Source organism: Artibeus jamaicensis, unplaced genomic scaffold, assembly GCF_021234435.1.
Source record: "Artibeus jamaicensis isolate MK-2021 breed Jamaican fruit bat unplaced genomic scaffold, CSHL_Jam_final contig_1016, whole genome shotgun sequence".
Taxonomy (NCBI): Eukaryota; Metazoa; Chordata; class Mammalia; order Chiroptera; family Phyllostomidae; genus Artibeus; species Artibeus jamaicensis.
In genome coordinates this window covers 6,262,501-6,280,388 of record NW_026521195.1, presented here as the reverse complement: position 1 = coordinate 6,280,388, position 17,888 = coordinate 6,262,501, and the positions used below count along the sequence as shown (strand labels likewise).

At 42.4% G+C, this 17,888-nt stretch overlaps 1 protein-coding gene across 3 annotated transcripts in view; it reads left to right on the top strand.

Moving 5' to 3' along the window:
• SEPTIN7 (septin 7) overlaps nucleotides 1–9,045 on the top strand; it is an 87,434-nt gene extending 78,389 nt beyond the window's left edge. For all 3 annotated transcript variants that reach the window (XM_053661649.1, XM_053661651.1, XM_053661646.1), the window contains 3 exons: nucleotides 3,005–3,140; nucleotides 6,448–6,587; nucleotides 7,991–9,045. In XM_053661649.1, coding sequence (XP_053517624.1) covers nucleotides 3,005–3,140; nucleotides 6,448–6,587; nucleotides 7,991–8,030 — 316 coding nt within the window. In that variant the 3' untranslated portion in view covers nucleotides 8,031–9,045. The remainder of the gene's footprint in view (nucleotides 1–3,004; nucleotides 3,141–6,447; nucleotides 6,588–7,990) is intronic.
• The last annotated feature ends 8,843 nt before the right edge of the window (nucleotides 9,046–17,888 follow it).

Here is a 17,888-nt window from a genome sequence, read left to right as displayed (position 1 = left end):
TAACAAATTTTGCCATAACCTTTTAGGGAACATACTTTATTTAATTGTAACATCTATGAATTTGCCTTTAATTGCTTCTTTTTGGTGTGGTTTACTTTTAAGTATGCTAAGTCTCTATGTTTTTGTTTTTTTTATATATGACACAGTTGAAGGCATGTAAGTGGCTATTTGTTTTTCCAAAGACATAGCAGGTTTAATATAGAGAAATTTTAAATATTTAAATTTTGAATTTCAAAGCAAATTTCAGAGCATTGTAGCATGTTTCTGTGCTATAAAAGTGTTCTATTTTCCCGAATAATTTAAATAATAATTAAATTACAGTGTTTACTCTTGGTAAACTGGTAGCCTCTTCATGTGCAGATTTTACTATTAATTCTTCAGATTTACATGAATTGCCTTTTTCCTTACAAGGGTAAAATTAAAAGAGTATTTTATAGATAGGTTGTTATAAGTAGGAATATATATATTTAACTTTAAAATTACAATTCTATCTGAAGTCTAATTTTTTTTTTTTAATCCTCACCGGAGTACATGCTTATTGATTGTAAAGAGAGAATAAATAAGGGAAGGAGAGAGAAAGGAAGAGAAACATCAGTAGGTAGCCTGTATGCGCCTGAGTGGGGACTGAACCCACAGCTGAGCTTGGGCCCTGACTGGTAATCAAAGTCATGACCTTGCAGTTTCTGGGACGACCCTCCAAACACCTGAACCACAGGGGCCAGGGCTGAATTCTAACTTTTAAAATATATTTACAATCTTAAACTATTTATTTTCTATTCAAATTGATTAACAATATTGTTGGATAATCTAAGTTGCTTAAATACATATTCAGTTATATTCAGGTATTAAGACTCAGTTTAGAAATAGTTATTTGATTAGTCTCTAGACTCTATAAACAGTTTTAGGAGGTGGAAGAAGTGAGATTGTGGACCCTTTTTGAAAGTCTGACAGCAGCTTTGGACCTTCTCACCAGAAAAATGCTCCCGTGTGCACACATGTGAACATACATGTACTTGACATGTCACTTTAAGGGTGTTTGGTGACACTCTGTCCAAGAGCTCTGAGGCTGTAAAGATTAGAAATACATTATTAAAAGGGCCTCATCAGCTTTTATTCAAATAATGACATTTACATTTAAAATTTTGTTACTTGTTAACTGCACTTTTTGAATGCAAGTTCTTATTCTAAGTTAATGTTTGGCTTAGTTTTGTTTTCAGAACTTCCGATTTATTGCTTAATTGTTAAACTATACTGCAGGTTTATAAGTTTTGTTTTGGTGAAGAAGTATCTGCTAGTCAAATAACATTTTGTTCTTTAGAAGAACTAGTATAAAGGACACATGGACAACAGCTAAGGGGGTGGAAATGGGAGGGAGGTGGGAAGCACGGGGTGGGGCGCTGGGAAAGGAATAGTAGGCAGAAAACTACTTGAAAAATAATTAAATTTAAAAAGGGGGAAAAAACATTTTGTTCTGATTTACACTAACTGTAAAGACATGCTGCCTTGATCACAGCAGTATATCACGTCTTTGTCCGTTCTGTTTTGCTAAGAGAAAGCAGGAGCCGAAGTTCCGTCCTGTTGCTCTCGTTTCCTGTTTCCTCTGGAGCTCTCCTGTCCTCCTTTTTCACAGGGAGGACACAGGCTGTAAGGGTCGGAAATACTCAGCCTCATAAGGAGAGACATCAGCATATTCAGTGTTTGTCAGATGCGGATCCGCCTCATGGGTGATAAATATTTAAGACCTGGTTGTCTTTTTCAGCCATGATTCAGTTTTTTAATCACTTCATTGAGATAAAATTCACCGATTTAAAATGTAAGATTTCAGTGGTCAAAGCCTGTGTTTATGGAGGCCAATTAAACATGTTTTATCAGCAGAGTCGGAAAAGAGGCTGCCTGCTAAGTTGTCTTAATGTGCACTCATTTTTGGAGCTCCTCCACACCGCAGGGCACACTTTTCTCTGGACCCGGGGCTGTAGTAGTTTATACATATGTTGGCATTTTCTCAGGTTTGTAAATATACTAGCTTTAACATAAAGCTCATGTGTATTATTTTTCAACTTGAAATTTTTGAACAAAATTGTGCAGGGATTTGAGCTGGTAGACTTTTAATGTCAATGGAACACTGAACAACTTTTGTTTATGCTTATATCTATTTTCTGGCATATCAAAAATAATTATCAAGACATTTGTGTGCTTCTGATTCTATGTGTGTGTTTGTGTGTGTTTTATCACTGTGAACATCTTTAAAAATTAAGAAGTGAAATATTTGAGTTAGTAGGAATGAATTTTCAAGAGCATGAAAGTTACCGAAGTCGACTAGAAATATTCTGTAATTTAAATGAAGAATGTTGCAGGTATTGGCTGGTAGTCATTTCCAGCATGTCATTTCAGTTACCAAAATAAATTGGAATTACTGTTAATTAACAGTATAATTGTAATGTCAGTAGTTGTCTTAGAAGAAGATATTATAACACTTAGAGATTCATAGAACTAGAAATATTCTGCATATACTTTATTAACTCAATGCATTAAAATTTTGTTTAAAGAAAATACAAAAATGAAACAATTTTTTTCTAGTTTTTCATTTTGTGAATGTAGTTTGGAATGTTGCCATTTTCCTTCCACACTTTATTTAATGGGTCATCCTTAGATTTGAAAAGCACTAGGTTTAGAGAAATGTCCCACTAACAGTTGCCTTTGTTGTTTAGATCTATTTTCATAGTTATCTTCTAGAGACTCAAGTTTAGATAGGAAATTTTTGAAAGTTCTGGATTATAAATATTTATAAATTTTTTAATTTCTGAAGAATTTTTAACATTTATATATGAAACAAAGTCTGTATTATTGATAGTATCAGAATAATTAAAACACATTTTTAAACTTATTTATAAGAAACAATGGAGATTTTAGTAATGGCATACACTGTGTCATTTGTTTTCATCAGAGTTTTGTGTTAAGGTTTTATTTCTGGACATGTAATGATGCTTCTTCATGTTCATAACAGGAGCCCTCTGGCACAAATGGAAGAAGAAAGAAGGGAGCACGTAGCTAAGATGAAGAAGATGGAGATGGAGATGGAGCAGGTGTTTGAGATGAAGGTCAAAGAAAAAGTTCAGAAACTGAAGGACTCTGAAGCCGAGGTGATCAGCCTAATGTTTCTACTTCTTACAGACACAGTAGTCCTCATCAAAATAATATTGTTAATAAAACTCATAGATAGTATAACTTTTCTTTAAATATTTTTCCAAATTGAATATAACACCCTAATGTAATGAAACAGAGAAACCAAGCACTGTATTTATAATGATATATATAAACTTCATTATGTAAGTGGACAAGAGTATACTTGGTAGAAAGAATAATAGAATACTTACAACTGAATCATTAGTCATAATGAGCATGTTACGAAAAATGAAAATTTTAAGTCAGAGTTTTGAGTGGATGTAAGAATAAAAACTAGTGTTAGGATAATAATAGACCAGACTTATTTGCATGTACATGAGAAAGAAAGGGCCTATCTTAATTGAACATTCCTGGGTCAGTTGTAGTCAAAGGGGAGAAAGTAAAGGAGTGTGATACTCAACTAAGGAAACTACGGGTAAACGTGAAACAGATCAGTGATTTCAGTATGAAGTTTTCTCAGCATGGATTTGTTATCATTGTGCTCAAAATTATTTTTAAATATTTGGGATAATATTAATATGCAATATTTAAGGATATTCAGATCTGTTCTGTTGTATCCTTACAGATTACCTCTTTGCTTTTATGATTACTGCATAAAAATACTGAAACCCTTCTTGATTTAATCCACAACCAAAAGTACTCTTAATCCAATCCATTGAGTAGACAGAATGCATGGAGTGAGTGAAGTATTCAATAAATGTGAGGAAATATTATTTCACGTTAGAATTTTCTTATGTTACTGGGCTTTTCATGTAATCTATTAATTAAAAAAAAACTTTCACTATCATTATATTTGTCTTAGACTTAGTTCATTAGGGACATGAAATAATTCCTTCTGGCTTGAGACTGCCAAGTACTGCAGGACTAGCTTCCTGGCAGCTGTTACTAAGATAAAATTTTGGAGATTTAAGTTTAGTGGTTGTTTAATCAGCCTGTTATTAAATCTAAATGACTCTCTGTTCCTTCACCAATTAATAAATAATCTGTGTCAGAAAGGAAATAAAAATAGGAATCGTGAATCTATTATCTCCGTACTTCGATTTTCCAATGAAAATCTAAAAGGAGTTTAATTTGTTTTTGATACAGAAATATTTTAGGGCCTGCTCCCAAGAGTAAGTATTATAAACAGTCATGGAAGTGTAGCCAAAGAACCTCAAAGAGTCGTTAATGACTGCTGTGAATGGCGAAAGTGAGCTTTCAGAAACGTGCTCTTTTGATGGATGAAACCTTTCTTAGGCATTGAAAGGACTTACCTGTAGAGAGGTCTGGACCAAGTTTTCCCAGCACTATCAGCCATATAAGTACGCAAATGTATAGGTGAAGAAAGTTATTTAACCTTGTTTAATACAGTTTTTCTCAAGTTCACTTATGCTGGAAATATTTGGAGCACAGCTAATAACCAGCAGCTCAGTGCACGAGGCACCGCACTGAGCGCCTCCTGTGTACTGCGGTGCCTGCCCACACCACAGCCCTGGTGGGAGGTGTGCTGTGTGTCTCCCCTTCCCACGTGGGAGGAGGGGCGACTGGACTTGGTCAGTGCACAGAGCTGTCAGACATCATTTGAGCCTACTAAACTCTGTTTGTTCTTTATCGCTAAACAAGTCCACGATTTCAAATCCTAAAAAGCTCTGAACATTGCAAAATCAGACATAGAACTAATCGTTTCATTTTACTCGATGTGAATATTTATATATTTTTACTGCAAAAAAGTAGTGATTTGTTTGATTGTAGGTGCTACCTTAGAAAGCCCAAGAGGTGGTTTGTAAATATAGTATGTACACCTTTGTAAGTAATGCTGTCTTTCTAAAATCTGGAAAATTCTGAACTTTGAAATATATCCTTCCTACCTAGTGGGTTTTTTGAGAGTGAGGGATTGTGACCAGTGCTTTTTACATATATGTAGTTGACAGAAAAGATACTTAACATGTGACAGAACTGGAAACAAAAGAAAAAGAATGTGTGCCTGCGAACCTGCTACCCAGCTTAAAACACGGCATAATCAGTGTCCATCTCTCTTCTTCCCGGCAGTAACTCTTCTGAGTTGTGTGTGTTTGATTCCCTCCTATTTGTCTTTTAAGTAACTTGGCATTTTTCTCTTTCCCTGTTTTGTGATATTTTTTTAGTAACTTGTTCATTGTCACCAGGAAGAAGTTAGCTCAAATTTGCTTAAATTTATCTTACATAGTTTTGTAGGAATTGCATGAAATATTTGTATCAGAATGAATGTGAAGTCGCTTTTTGGGTTTACAAAATAATTAAGAAAACAAATTTTATGCAAAATTATATTATAATCCAGGTTCATGATGTTAATTCACCAATGTAATATGATCTTTAATAGAACATAATTGTTGGCACGTCTAAAGATTTTGAATAGTTCTTAGGTATTTGGTATTTGGTATAGTTAGATTTAATCTGATTTTTTTTTTTTTTTGCATGACTATTTTCTTCAGAAGTAGGTTGACTGGTGCCTAGATGAAATTATTATCTAAATGAACCTTTAGATAAGTTCTTTGTTTCTGCAGTTACTTTGCTTGAGTGTTTCCCACTTCTCAGCCAGCATTCCTACCTTAATTCTCAAGGTAGGAAGAACCACCTACATTAAAGTCACTGAGGCTTGTTGAGAAGACAGATTTCTAGACACCCAGAGACCCTGACTCAGTTAGGTGAGGTCCAGGATTCTGTGTTGTTAACAAGTGCTCCAGGTGATGTGTATGAAGACCGATATTTGAGAACTGTGTTTCAAAGCTGTCAGGGGACCTTACCATGATCTTGGAACTCTCAGGTCTTTATCTCCCTGGTTTCTTTCCACTGTGTCAGCTTTCTGAACTTGGAATTAGGAGACAGGTTCAAATTCTGGTTTCCTGCCACTTTCTGGCTAATGATCATGCCAGGTAACTTAAACTCTAAACTGTTTGCTCATTAATACAGTGGGAGGGAGCAGTTGTGTCTTCCCTGCCAAGTTTCCTACATGTTTGTAACAAAAAATGAGACTGGCTAGGTCTGTTACACAGTGCTGTACAGCCATAAACTTGTTACCCTTTTTTCCCTGTTGCTCAAGATTATACTTGCGGGTCGACGACATTTTCTGGGGGTGGCAAGTCATACAGGAAGAGGAATCACTGTCAGTGCTTTCCAGATGGTACTCTGAATTTACAGCACAAAAACTTGGTGCTCATCCTTCTAACAAAAACTGGAATTGATAATTTGTACTTGTGCTCCTGAGTTCTTAACTAGTTTTATTTTATATATCATGCTGTGATTTAGCTCCAGCGGCGCCATGAGCAAATGAAAAAGAATTTGGAAGCACAGCACAAAGAATTAGAGGAAAAACGTCGTCAGTTTGAAGACGAGAAAGCAAACTGGGAAGCCCAACAACGTATTTTAGAACAACAGAACTCTTCAAGGTAACTAATACCGAGATTCCCAAGAAATGTCTGTATGAATGTTTTAAAGAATTCTTTTCTTTTTTTAAAGATGGGACACTTTATTTTTTTAAGATTTCATTTATTTATTTTTAGAGAGCGGGAAGAGAAGGAGAGAAACCTTGGTGTGTGGTTGCCCCTCACGATTCCCCTACTGGGGACCTGGCCCGCAACGCAGGCATGTGCTCTAGACTGGGAATCTGACTGGCAACCCTTTGGTTGCCAAACCAGCACTCAGTCTGTTCAGCCACACCAGCCGGGGCTAAAGAATTATTTTCCTATTTATTTTTTAGAATAACATTTTAAAAGACATTACCCACTGTTGTGCATCCAAAGCATGATTATTTCATGGGTGAATATTTTTTTAATGAACGAATATTTTCATATAAATGAATGTAGTCTGTCTGATATAATAGTAATTTTTTTCACTACAAACATTTTCCATCATTAACACTCTTCATAACTATAATTTACTTGCTTCATAACATTCTCCCAGTTAACTCACCATAATCAGTTTCTTACCTTCTCCCTCCAAATTTTGGACATACAGTTAGTTGTGTTCCGTTTGGAGTGAGCATGTAGAGAACACTGCCAAAGAGGTCTTGCATGAAGTTAGAGGTGTGTTGTACTTGTGTTGAGTTAGTTATTTAGAGTAAAATTCTTCCCATCCAAGTACTAACCAGGCCCGACCCTGCTTAGCTTCCGAGATCAGACGAGATCGGGCACGTTCAGGGTGGTATGACCATAGACTAGAGTAAAATTCTTAATATAAAATATTTGGGTTTCTAATTCTTAATATAGTTAATAAGTTGCTTTTTATATATTAAAAACTCAGTAATATCTGTACCTTGGGGGGTTTATTTCCTCATTAGTACCATTTAAAACTGAAAAGTTGAATTGCTGTAAGAATTCTATAATTTATTTTCATTGCTAAGCGTTTTCAAGATTAGACATTTGTTCTGTGAACTTTTCCCCCAAAGAAGAGGAAAATACAATTGTAAAAGCAAATGCATTTTAGAGTGGAAATGGCAGTGGGAGAAAAGGATACCCTGTTAGATGTTAGTTTTTTGGTTTTTTTTTTAATTTGCACTGTTTTGAGAATTGTTCTCATATCTTGAAAATGTGGTTTTGTCAGATAGAAAAGGGGGTTTTGCCAGATATTTACTGTATTTATCCTAGAATTATGTCAACTATTTGATTGTCTAAGGCAATCCTGTTAGGGACTAGCACTGTCCTCATTGTTCACTTCTAAATCTTTTAGTTTTTCAAATGAAAAAGTAGTGTGTGAAAATTTAACAGTTGTAGTTGGGCTAGCTGTTGCTACCATGTGTTGTTTATAATGTTTATGACATAGTCATTTTGGTTATTTTTCTTTAATCCTTTAGAACCTTGGAAAAGAACAAGAAGAAAGGGAAGATATTCTAAACCCTCCGTCGACCACCAGTTGCGTGTTAGTTGCCAATACGCCAGCTTGGCCACCAGTGTTTTGTCGGATCCGTTTGACCAGTTTGCACCAGTTTTATCCTTAATGAGGGATTTAACAGCATGACAAAAATTATTACTATTTTTTTGTTCTTGGTGGAGATTAAGATGCCTTGAATTGTCTAGGGTGTTGTGTACTTAGAAACTAACAGCTCTAAGTACCTTTCCTACATTTTCTTTTCTTTTTTTTTTTTTTTTTTAATTAAACAGATGTCTTCAATTTAATGCAAGAAAACGTTTTACTATTGTACAATCATGTTCTGGTGGTTTGACTGTTTACAGGATATTCCAAAATAAAAGGACTCGGAAAGGTTTTCACCGAGGATAAATTGCCATAATATGATACAAACTATGCTTCTCTCTGATAATTATAATACAAAGGCTCCATCCAGTGCAGCGTATACAATAATGTAATTTAGTCTAACACAGTTGACCCTATTTTTGACACTTCCATTGTTTAAAAATACACATGGAAAAAAGAACGTATATGCTTACCATGCACCTAGAGCTTTTTTATAACAGCCTTTTTTGTTTGTTTGTTTGTTGTTTTGGATTCTTTAAATATATATTATTCTCATTTAGTGCCCTCTTTAGCCAGAATCTCATTACTGCTTCATTTTTGTAATAACATTTAATTTAGGTATTTTCCATATATTGGCCCTGCTAAAATAGAATATAGCATCTAAAGGAAACTTTCCTTTAATTCCCTTTTTACACTTTATGGTAAGTAGCAGGGGGAAAATGCATTTATAGATCATTTCTAGGCAAAATTGTGGAGCTAACGACCAACCTCTTTCTATCTATGTGCAGTCTCTTTATTTTACTAGAAATGGGAATCATGGCCTCTTAAAAAGAAAAAAGTCATCATTCTGCTTTTAGCTGTATTCATATATTGCATCTCTGTATTTTTTTGTTTGTATTGTAAAAAATTCACATAATAAACAATGTTGTGATGTAATAGAGTGTGGGTCTTAAATATTCTGCAGTTGCTATACAAGACTAGAATATTTTGGGAAGAAACTTTTCAACTCTACGATTGCAACTCTCTTTTTTGTATGTTTGTTTCACTCAGGCGTATGTGTTGGTTTTCTTCTGAGATTCAGTGTCTTCTCTGCTCGCTCCTCTCTTGTTAATGTTACTTCTCTGAGAACAAACCCCAATGCATTCATGGGTAAGCTTTCATCTCTGAAAACAAATTTTTTATCTGGGAAGAAGGTGGTATAATTTCTTTTCACCAGCATCAGATTATGTAGATTTTAACATAATGCTTAACATAATCATACATTAAGTATAATGAATGTGTACCAGTTCATTATCTTTAAAAGTTTTGCCATTTCTCTTACTTAAAATTAAGGGTCCAAGCAGTAGGAAGTACCTGATAATTCTGATTAGTTAGTATTTTTGTTTACTTCGGAGGCTGAAGGATTTAAATGGTATGCTTGAAGGATACTATTACCTGTAAAAGACAGGTAGATCTAAGGTGTACAGTACATTTTAGGAAGATTATTCACAGTATAGAATCCTGACTGCACACGTAAATTCCCCAGGGTACTATTTTTAAAGCAGATTTTATGGAGCATTAAAACTCGATTCAGGGACACTACAGGAAACATATCCTTACTTCATGGCCATCACTAGTTAAAACTTGTCTTAGAAAATGTTATATTACCTAAAGTATCCTTTTTGCCATTGGACAGCATAATAGTGCTAAAGTCTTGAGAAGTAAATTGGCTGTTATTCCAAGGCCAGAATCAGATACTCAGGAATAACTAGAGTAAATATTTAGGGGGGTTCATTTGTTTGTTTTCATTCTTATGTTAAGAGAGATTGGGTTAATCTCTAATGAAAAGTCTGGTTTTAGAGAGTTGTGATCAATGTACTTCATTTGGAGAATGCAAAATGAACATTTATGTAGACCACCCACCTCACTGGCAAAGTGCTGCTACTTCTAGAAACAGGTTCTCATTCCGTATCTTATGATAAGTCACCTTTATTCTTCCACTCCAGTGAAAACTGTGACAAATCTTTATCCATTGTCACACCTAAGGTTTTCCTTGAACTTAATACAGGAGCTATGCAACTTTACTGTGTCTTCTTATCAATGTCAGGCTTTTCAAGCATATTGAGGGCTGTGTTTGCCACAGGCCTGTGGGTTTCTGAGAACTGATTATGGTTGTCCACAACACCCTTGACTTTCAGGAAAGGTAAGGGAAGGGCGGCAAGTAGGCAGTGCCCCGTCCCCTTGGTCAGAAGCATTATGGAGTGAAGTAGCTCATTGGTCAGTAGTTCTGACCAGGTTGGGCACTGCGTGGTGGAGTTTTACTGCCACCTAGTGGAATGGGGTGTAGCTCCCACTGTCAAATTCACAAGTACCCGGCACTGATAATGAATTAGACGTGTGCCTTATTTCTGTGTAGCTCAGTTTGTAATCTTGGAAGCTGAGGAACGAGACTGCTGCCTCTCAGAGCCATTAGTTCGTCACACATTACCACCTTCATGTTCTAACTCCCCAGACCTTTCATGCCTTTAAAATCTTGGAGAAAGTGACCTAAGGATGTGGAGGTAAGGGCATAGTCGGGGGAAAAAGAGCCAAGGGTAAGGTGGCCTGGTGATGCGGCAAGAGCAACAATAGTGGGAGAAAGTTTGGCGCTGTCCTGAAGCCCCAGTGAATTATCTAGCGTGTTCCACCGTTGAAACTGTCGACGTAAGTAGTGTGTAGATTTGTTGTTAGTCACTTGTTAAATCTCCAAGGACACCCTGGTGAAGACTGCTATGTGTCCTCTCTGATGTGAAAAGAGAAACTATCGTCTGCCAGAAAAGTGAATTGAAATCCTTTCTAACAAAAAGCTTGCAAATGTAAACAAAACTCAGTGTGTTGCATTTCCTGCTCCTTTTGTAATGATGGTAACTGTCCGCATATTGAACACTTAACACTGTGCCAGACAGTGAGATGGTGTATCTGCATTATCTTCACTTAGTCCTCGGTGGATACCAGACCACCCCTTTTTAGAGTGGAAACAGGTTTGGGGATGTGCAGTGACTTCACCCACAGACAGGTGGGGGGAGTTCGAGGCAGGCTTGCTGACACCAGGGCCTGCGTGCCTCGGTCGTGTGTGCATGCTAGAAAACAGGATTCACCTAGGTTCAACTCCGGGCTCTGGGTGAACTGTGCAAGTGACTTTCCCCTTCTGAGCCTTTGTTCCTTCAGCTGTGGAACAGGCAGGGCTACGCCTCCCTTGATGGTTCGGAGTGAAGGTAACTTCTGACCGCAGGTGTGAAGGCATCTGGACGCAGGCAGTTACCTCTGACTGCTGTGTGTGCAGACCCAGAGTAGCGGTTCCCCAGTTTCCGGTGATGGCTTCTTTTCAGCGAGTGTGCATGGTGCCTGCTGCCTTGTATCCAGAGAGAGCCCGTTGGAGTTACTAAGTGAAGTATGTTTCAACAAAAGGGCACACCATGGAAGTATGGTAATTTGAGGGAAAAGCAATATTTTTTGTATGGTGCTAGTAATGGGAATTACAAAAAAAGTCATTCTTTGCCAATAAGGCCGAGATGATTTATCAGAGTATCTCCGATGGAAACATTGCCGCTTTTCAAGTAAATCTGGTTCCCGTGATTTGGGATCACTCTGCAGAGTGTTCAAAGTTGAGTGTCAGCTGTTTGCAGCAGAAAACGGGCCGACAATTTCCTGTGTCCTTTTGAAGCCTTTCAAAGCGTCATGGGAAGAATGAAGATCATTCTTGGCCCAAACATTTGCCCCATGGGGTGCTGGGCCCGGCGAAACAGCTTTGTATAGCAAAGGAGGGTCAAGTGAAAGGAGACCTTGTTCCTTGCCAGGCTCTCAAAGGACAGCCTGGAACCCCGCTGGCCGTACTCAACCGCTGTTTGAGATGCGGTGTTTGTGGACCCGCTGGCATCTAATGCCACTCGGGCTTTCCTGTTCGTGGACCCGGAAACCCTCTGGGATGGGAATGGTTGACACCTCTGAAAAAGGACATCTGTGCCGCAAGGTGGGGGCTGACAGGAAGAAGGTGGCAAGGTGCTGCCAACTGTCACTTCTCTCTCCATCCCCACAGCTGTTCAGGGGAGCTGCTTAGCCTCCTGGCTTCCAGGCCTGCCACACGGAGTGGCCATTCATTCGCCCTGGACGTTTATGAGGAAACAGCAGAGCACAGAGTCCCGGTGGGCAGAGGACTGGCTTCCTGGTGTGGGCTGCTGCACGAACGTGGTGGAGCACGGGCTGTTTCGCCTCGTTTTATTCTGTTGTCTTGGAATTTCACTGGTCTCTTTCCTATTTAAATATATGTCCCCTTGCCCGTAGGCACTGAAAAGTTTCCTGTGTCTGGGACAAGCCAGTAATTGAGGCAGCTTGGCAAATGCTGGGTGAAGTGATGGGTTTGTCGGCCCAGACCCAGTGTCAGTGGGAGCTTCTGTAGGAGTCAAGGGATATGTTTTCTCGGGTTGGGAGGTGGGGAGCTGTTGATGTTTTTCATGGGGATAAATCTTGGGTGATTCTATGAGTCTATGGCTTAGTGTAGTTTATTTTCAAAACAAACAACAAAAACTGTTGAACATTTCAGGAGCACAGTTCTGTCATAGACACCCAAATAAATCCCCCCACAGGCCTTCAGGGGGCTGGGTCCAGTGCTGGCTGCTGAGGTCGGACGGAGTCTTCTCTTGGAACCCCCGCTGCATTTGCACCTGCTCCCGAGCAGGCAGAGCGTGCCTGTGAAAGCCTTTCATGAGAAGAAGTGGCATAAAATACAGAGGCAGTTACCTTAGGACAGGTCTCGCTGCCGGGAGCCCCAAACAAATGGAGACGAAGCCCGGAGGCTACAGGCGCGGTTCAGAGCTCGGCCCTGGGCCCAGGGGTTGTGAGCAAGGTTCTGGGGAGGGAGCTGGCCGGGTGCGTGCACCGCCTCTGCAAAGGCTGCTGCGCTCTCACATGTTTTGTAAAAGCGGAAGTCCTCTGTTGGTTTTTTTTTTTTCCTGTTAGCTAAAAGAAGTACTTATAACCACTTTATTTTACTAGAGGTCTCTCGTAAAACAAAGTAGCATAACCGGAACTTTCGTAAAGCAGGAGATAACCTGTGTTGTAAAAAGACACCCAGTTGCTTACTGTGGGATGGGCGGGTTTTGTTGGAATCTGGGATTTTGTTGCCCCTATGTTCCTCTGAATTGGATGGACAGGTGGGGTTTCCAGCCCCTCTCAATCTTGATTGGGCCCTGTCCAGCCTACCCTCAGTTGGGTCTTCTCCCCCATACTCTCAGCAGTCTCATGGGGGCCTGAGGACTGCAGCAGCTGAGGGCCCAGTGGGCACGCTCAGGAACCGGGGCCTGGGTTGGGGGGAAGCAGGGTGTGTGAATAGGGGAGGACATCACCCCGCTGGTGCTCATTTGGGGCAGGGATCAAGAACCGTAGGGCTGCAGCCCCATGGCGGGGAGGTGGGAGGAGCATCAGTGTGACCAGGTGGCAGTGAGGCACTGGGATGTGGGGTCCCCAGTGTCCTCACCAAGTCCCCAGTGAACGGAGGAATCTCTCTGGAAAGAGGGTTTGACACTCCTGTGCACCTCCTGGAGGCGTGACAGCACACAGTGGGCTTAAAAAACCAGCTGGCATTGCCCGGCAGGGGGCCTGGCATGGGGCGGAGGCCGTCCACCCTCACCCTAACCCTGCCTCGTCTTAGGAGGAGGAGGAGGCAAGTGCGGGGCAGGACACTCCCTTGGGGGACCTGGGAACAACTCCCAGTGGCCACCAGGGGGCAGCACTGCCCAGGCTGCAGGCTCCTTCCGCTGTGGCTGCCAGGGCACTGAGTCACTGTGGCTGCATTCATTACTCTGTTTGGATTTTAGGAAGTAAAAGGAATTGCAAGGGCCATGAACTTGGTGCAGATCCTCACAGCAGGGACCAACGGGCACCATCTTTTCTGCATCTACATACAGTATAAATAATTCGTGCTAAAAGGGGGGAAGGGTGTGCACCACTTTCCCCATGGTCAAAGCAGGCGACCTACCGAGACTGGCATTCCTGCTGTGAAGCAACGCACAGGTGGCACACCTTGACAAATGAACGCATAGGCCAGTCCTTTGGAACTAAGTTTCCACGTGGCAGGTGAGTGATGCTTCCCCGCTGCTGCAGGTTAACAAGCCAGTGGTGGGTTTGGCAGAGCATCACACTGGCTTGGCCTCAGAAGAACCGAGAACCCAGAGAGTCATAGTCAAACCTGGCAGCATCTGGGAGTCCCCTAAGTGACTGTGGTGGGGGTTGGAGGGAGTTTATGGCACCATCGTTGGACACCCTACTCCAGGGCCTCCCCCTTGCTGGCTGGTTCAATCGCCAAAGAGAAACCACCCCCAGAAAGGGGGAGGAGGAAGAAGAAGGAGGCCGAACTTCTGGTCGACCTTTTCCACTCTCCCTGTTCATTCCTAGGAAGGCTGGGGGCCTAGGGTGGCGTAAAATGCAACAGGGCGGATTCCGGGAGCTTCGGCAGAGGCAGGTTTCTCCACGAACCCTGGGTCCACAGCCTCCTGACAGACTCAGCTAAGTTCCCACCTGCCCCCTTTTTCCACCAGCTGATGGAGGGGGCCCAACACGTGATGTTTTTATGAGAACCCAGACATCCGGTGACGCTTCCCGAGAAGCGGGGCCAGGCAGCACCTCACTGGAAAGATGTGGTGCCCATCATTCCCACGGTGTGACCACATGGAAGCTGGAGTCTGGGACCTAACACCTCGGCGACCTTGACCCAGACCTTTCCACCACTGACTGCAGAGGTCTGAAGCCGCGGCAAGGCTCCTCTGAGTTCCTGACTTTTTTTCACGATCAGCTTCCACTGGATTAGTTTCCTTGCCAAGTGTTGCTCTCCTCTCTGCGCCCTGCTCTTCTTTTCTGCAGTTCCTTTGACCCACACCATGGGCAAAGATCTCCCTGTGTTCTCAGTCCTTCTAATGCAACACTGAAAATAAATGGCCGCCCGTCGCAGAACCTGGCTGCAGCCACGCAAAATCCATGTTTGTCCCGAGGGATTCTCCCTGAGTGCCTCACCCCGGCCCCCAGCACCTTCTTTCCTGCTGACTCCTCGGTCTTCTCCTTCCCTGCCCTATTCTCTCTTTTTTTGCTTTTCTCCTCTTTCTTGGGAACAAATTACCAACATTTATAACAGTTCCACCCACTTTTTTTTTTAAGCTCCCTACATGTGTCTTTCAAGTCTCACTTTCTGACCCCAAAGAGAGACAGCTCTTCCGTGGAGAAGCAGAACACTGAAGAGAACCAACTTGCTTGGGTTCTAATTCCTATGCTACCTCATGTATGACTCTGGGCAAGTCGCGTCAGTTCCCTGCGCCCTCAGTTTCCTGTTCTGTAAAAACAGTCCTCACAGGGTTGTGGAGAGGACTAAATGAGTTAGTAATGTATGTGCCATTGACAGACAAATGGGTAAATCCATTGTGATGTAGCCATATAATGGAATATTATTCAGCCCTGAAAAGGAATGCAGTCCTGATATCTGCTATGACTTGAATGAGCCTCAAAAACATTACACTAAGTGAAGGAAGCCACACTAAAAGGTTACATATTATTAAGAGATAGCCAGAATGGACAAATCCATAGAGACAGCAGACAGATTCATGGATACCAGGGGACAGAGGGATGGGCAATGGGGGGTGGCTGCTTATGATAGTGGACTCAAGACTTGGAAAATTTTAGCTTAAGGTAAAAAGTTATAAGTCTAGCAAGTAATGTGTATGTTAAAGCTTTTGTTTCAGAAACTACAGATGAGGCCCATCCTGGCTCCTGGGAAAACAGCCTGACCCCTGGGGCACTGATAGAAGATTACTGCCTGGGGACATCTGGACCTTTGTGTTCCTGGGAGAGCAGAGGACCACCCTCCCCTGGGAACAGCCAACTGCCCGGAACATGAATGCTGCAGCTTCACTCACCTAATCCTCCCTGAATTTCAAACCCTCACTGCTCCTTGTTTATCCACTCACCCCCACTTTATAAAAATTCTGGCCAGGAAAGAGAAGGAAAGACGGTTTGTTAGGGTATGAACCCGCCATCTTCTCAGATTGCCAGCCATCTGAATAAAGTGCTCATAGAGATTCAATCGCTGTCATTGCTTATTGGGTTTGGTAGTGACAGGTAGCCTGAACGTTGGTGTCTTTTCTGGTTACACTTCATGGAATGGGGTGTTGAAAAGCCCTGGCTGGTGTGGCTCAGTGGATTGAGTGCTGGCCTGCGAACCAAATGGTCACCAGTTTGATTCCTAGTCAGGGTACATATCTGGGTTGCAGGCCAGGTCCCCAGTAGGGGGCATGTGAGAGGCAACCACACACTGAAGTTTCCCTCTGTCTCTTTCTCCCTCCCTTTCCTTCTCTAAAAATAAACCTTTTTTAAAAAGTTTTGAAACTTGAGAGAGCTGATGGTTGTACATTTGTAAATGCCCTGAATGCCACTGAATTATGCATTTTTAAGTGATTAATGGTATGCTAGGTGAATTTCACCTGTAAAATAAATAAATGGAAAGCAGTTTTTGTGTTTTCCGGCATATAAGAAATAATCAAAACATTATTATTGCCCATCTGACACTCCAATCACAGCTGAGGAAGACTGTTAACCTCAGCTGTTTCAAAGTAAAAGTCATTCAACGACAGGCACTAGAAGGGAGCCTCAGGCCCTGGGAGAGAATTTGCCTGCGGGCTGCTCCTTGCACAAACATTACTAACTGTAAGATAATCATGTTTTCATCTTGTTGCAAGGAGAACACACAAGGACTGGGTCACGGAGCACCATCGAAAATTCTCCGAGAGTCTCATCAGTGTGACTCCGGGCATGGCAGGGGGAGGCGCGTCCCGGTGGTCGAATGTCTCTGGTGTCCGCACCCTCCTTTGCTCCCTCAGTCGTCTTTTTTCCTTGGGATGGAATTCATGTGCCAGAAGTCCACCCCCTCAAAGCGTCATCTGCGATTCAGTGGCGTTCAGTACAGCCACAGAGGCGCCGGCGTTCCCTCGGACGGTTCCCGCAGCCTCCTGGGTGGCCTTCCTCGCGGAGTCCTCCAGGCTGGGCCTCCAGCCTCAGCTCTGACCTTCCCGAACACAGGCCTGACCCTGGTCCTTCCCCCTCTACCTACCCTACTTAAAATACCTCCCAAGACCCCTCAGCCCCCACCCCAGCATAGTGTCTGCATTCCTAGCATGCCTACCCTCCCCCATCCCCTCCCAGTCATCCCCCCTCCCAGTGGCCCCGGCTGCAGCCATCCTGAGCCCTTTGCAGTTACCCATCATGCAGGTGGCTGAACTCGGGCTGTGGGACTGCTCTGCAGTGCGGAAGGGCCCAGCCACCTCTCTCCTGCCCCTTCCCTTCTCCAGGTTTGCCCTGGGACAGGACCTGACAGTGCCTCCCGCAGCCTGGTGCACCCACGCTGGGTGTCGTCCGTTCCCCGGCTGAGCTCTGCAGGTGCTGGCTACCCACATGTGGCCACTTGCCTTTGCTCCTGCTGTGGGCAGCAGGCACCAGTGCCTGGGCTGCCGTTACGGCAGGAGAGACAGAGGGAGCTCTCCCAGCTGCCCAGGAAAGCCCAGACCTGCAGGCTGGAGGCGAGGCCAGGCGGCCAGGCCCCCAGGTGGAGAGGTGGGGCCCAGCGTGTGGGGAGCTCCGCTGGCAGCCCCCTGGAGGAACCCCTCCCTTCACCACCATCAGCCTGCCCTTCCCTCTGGAGGCGGGTGAGGAGTTCAAGGCTCCCAGAACCAGGGTTTCGGCGTTTCCTTTGCATGTTCACTACTTGAACTGGTGCCCCCTCTTTG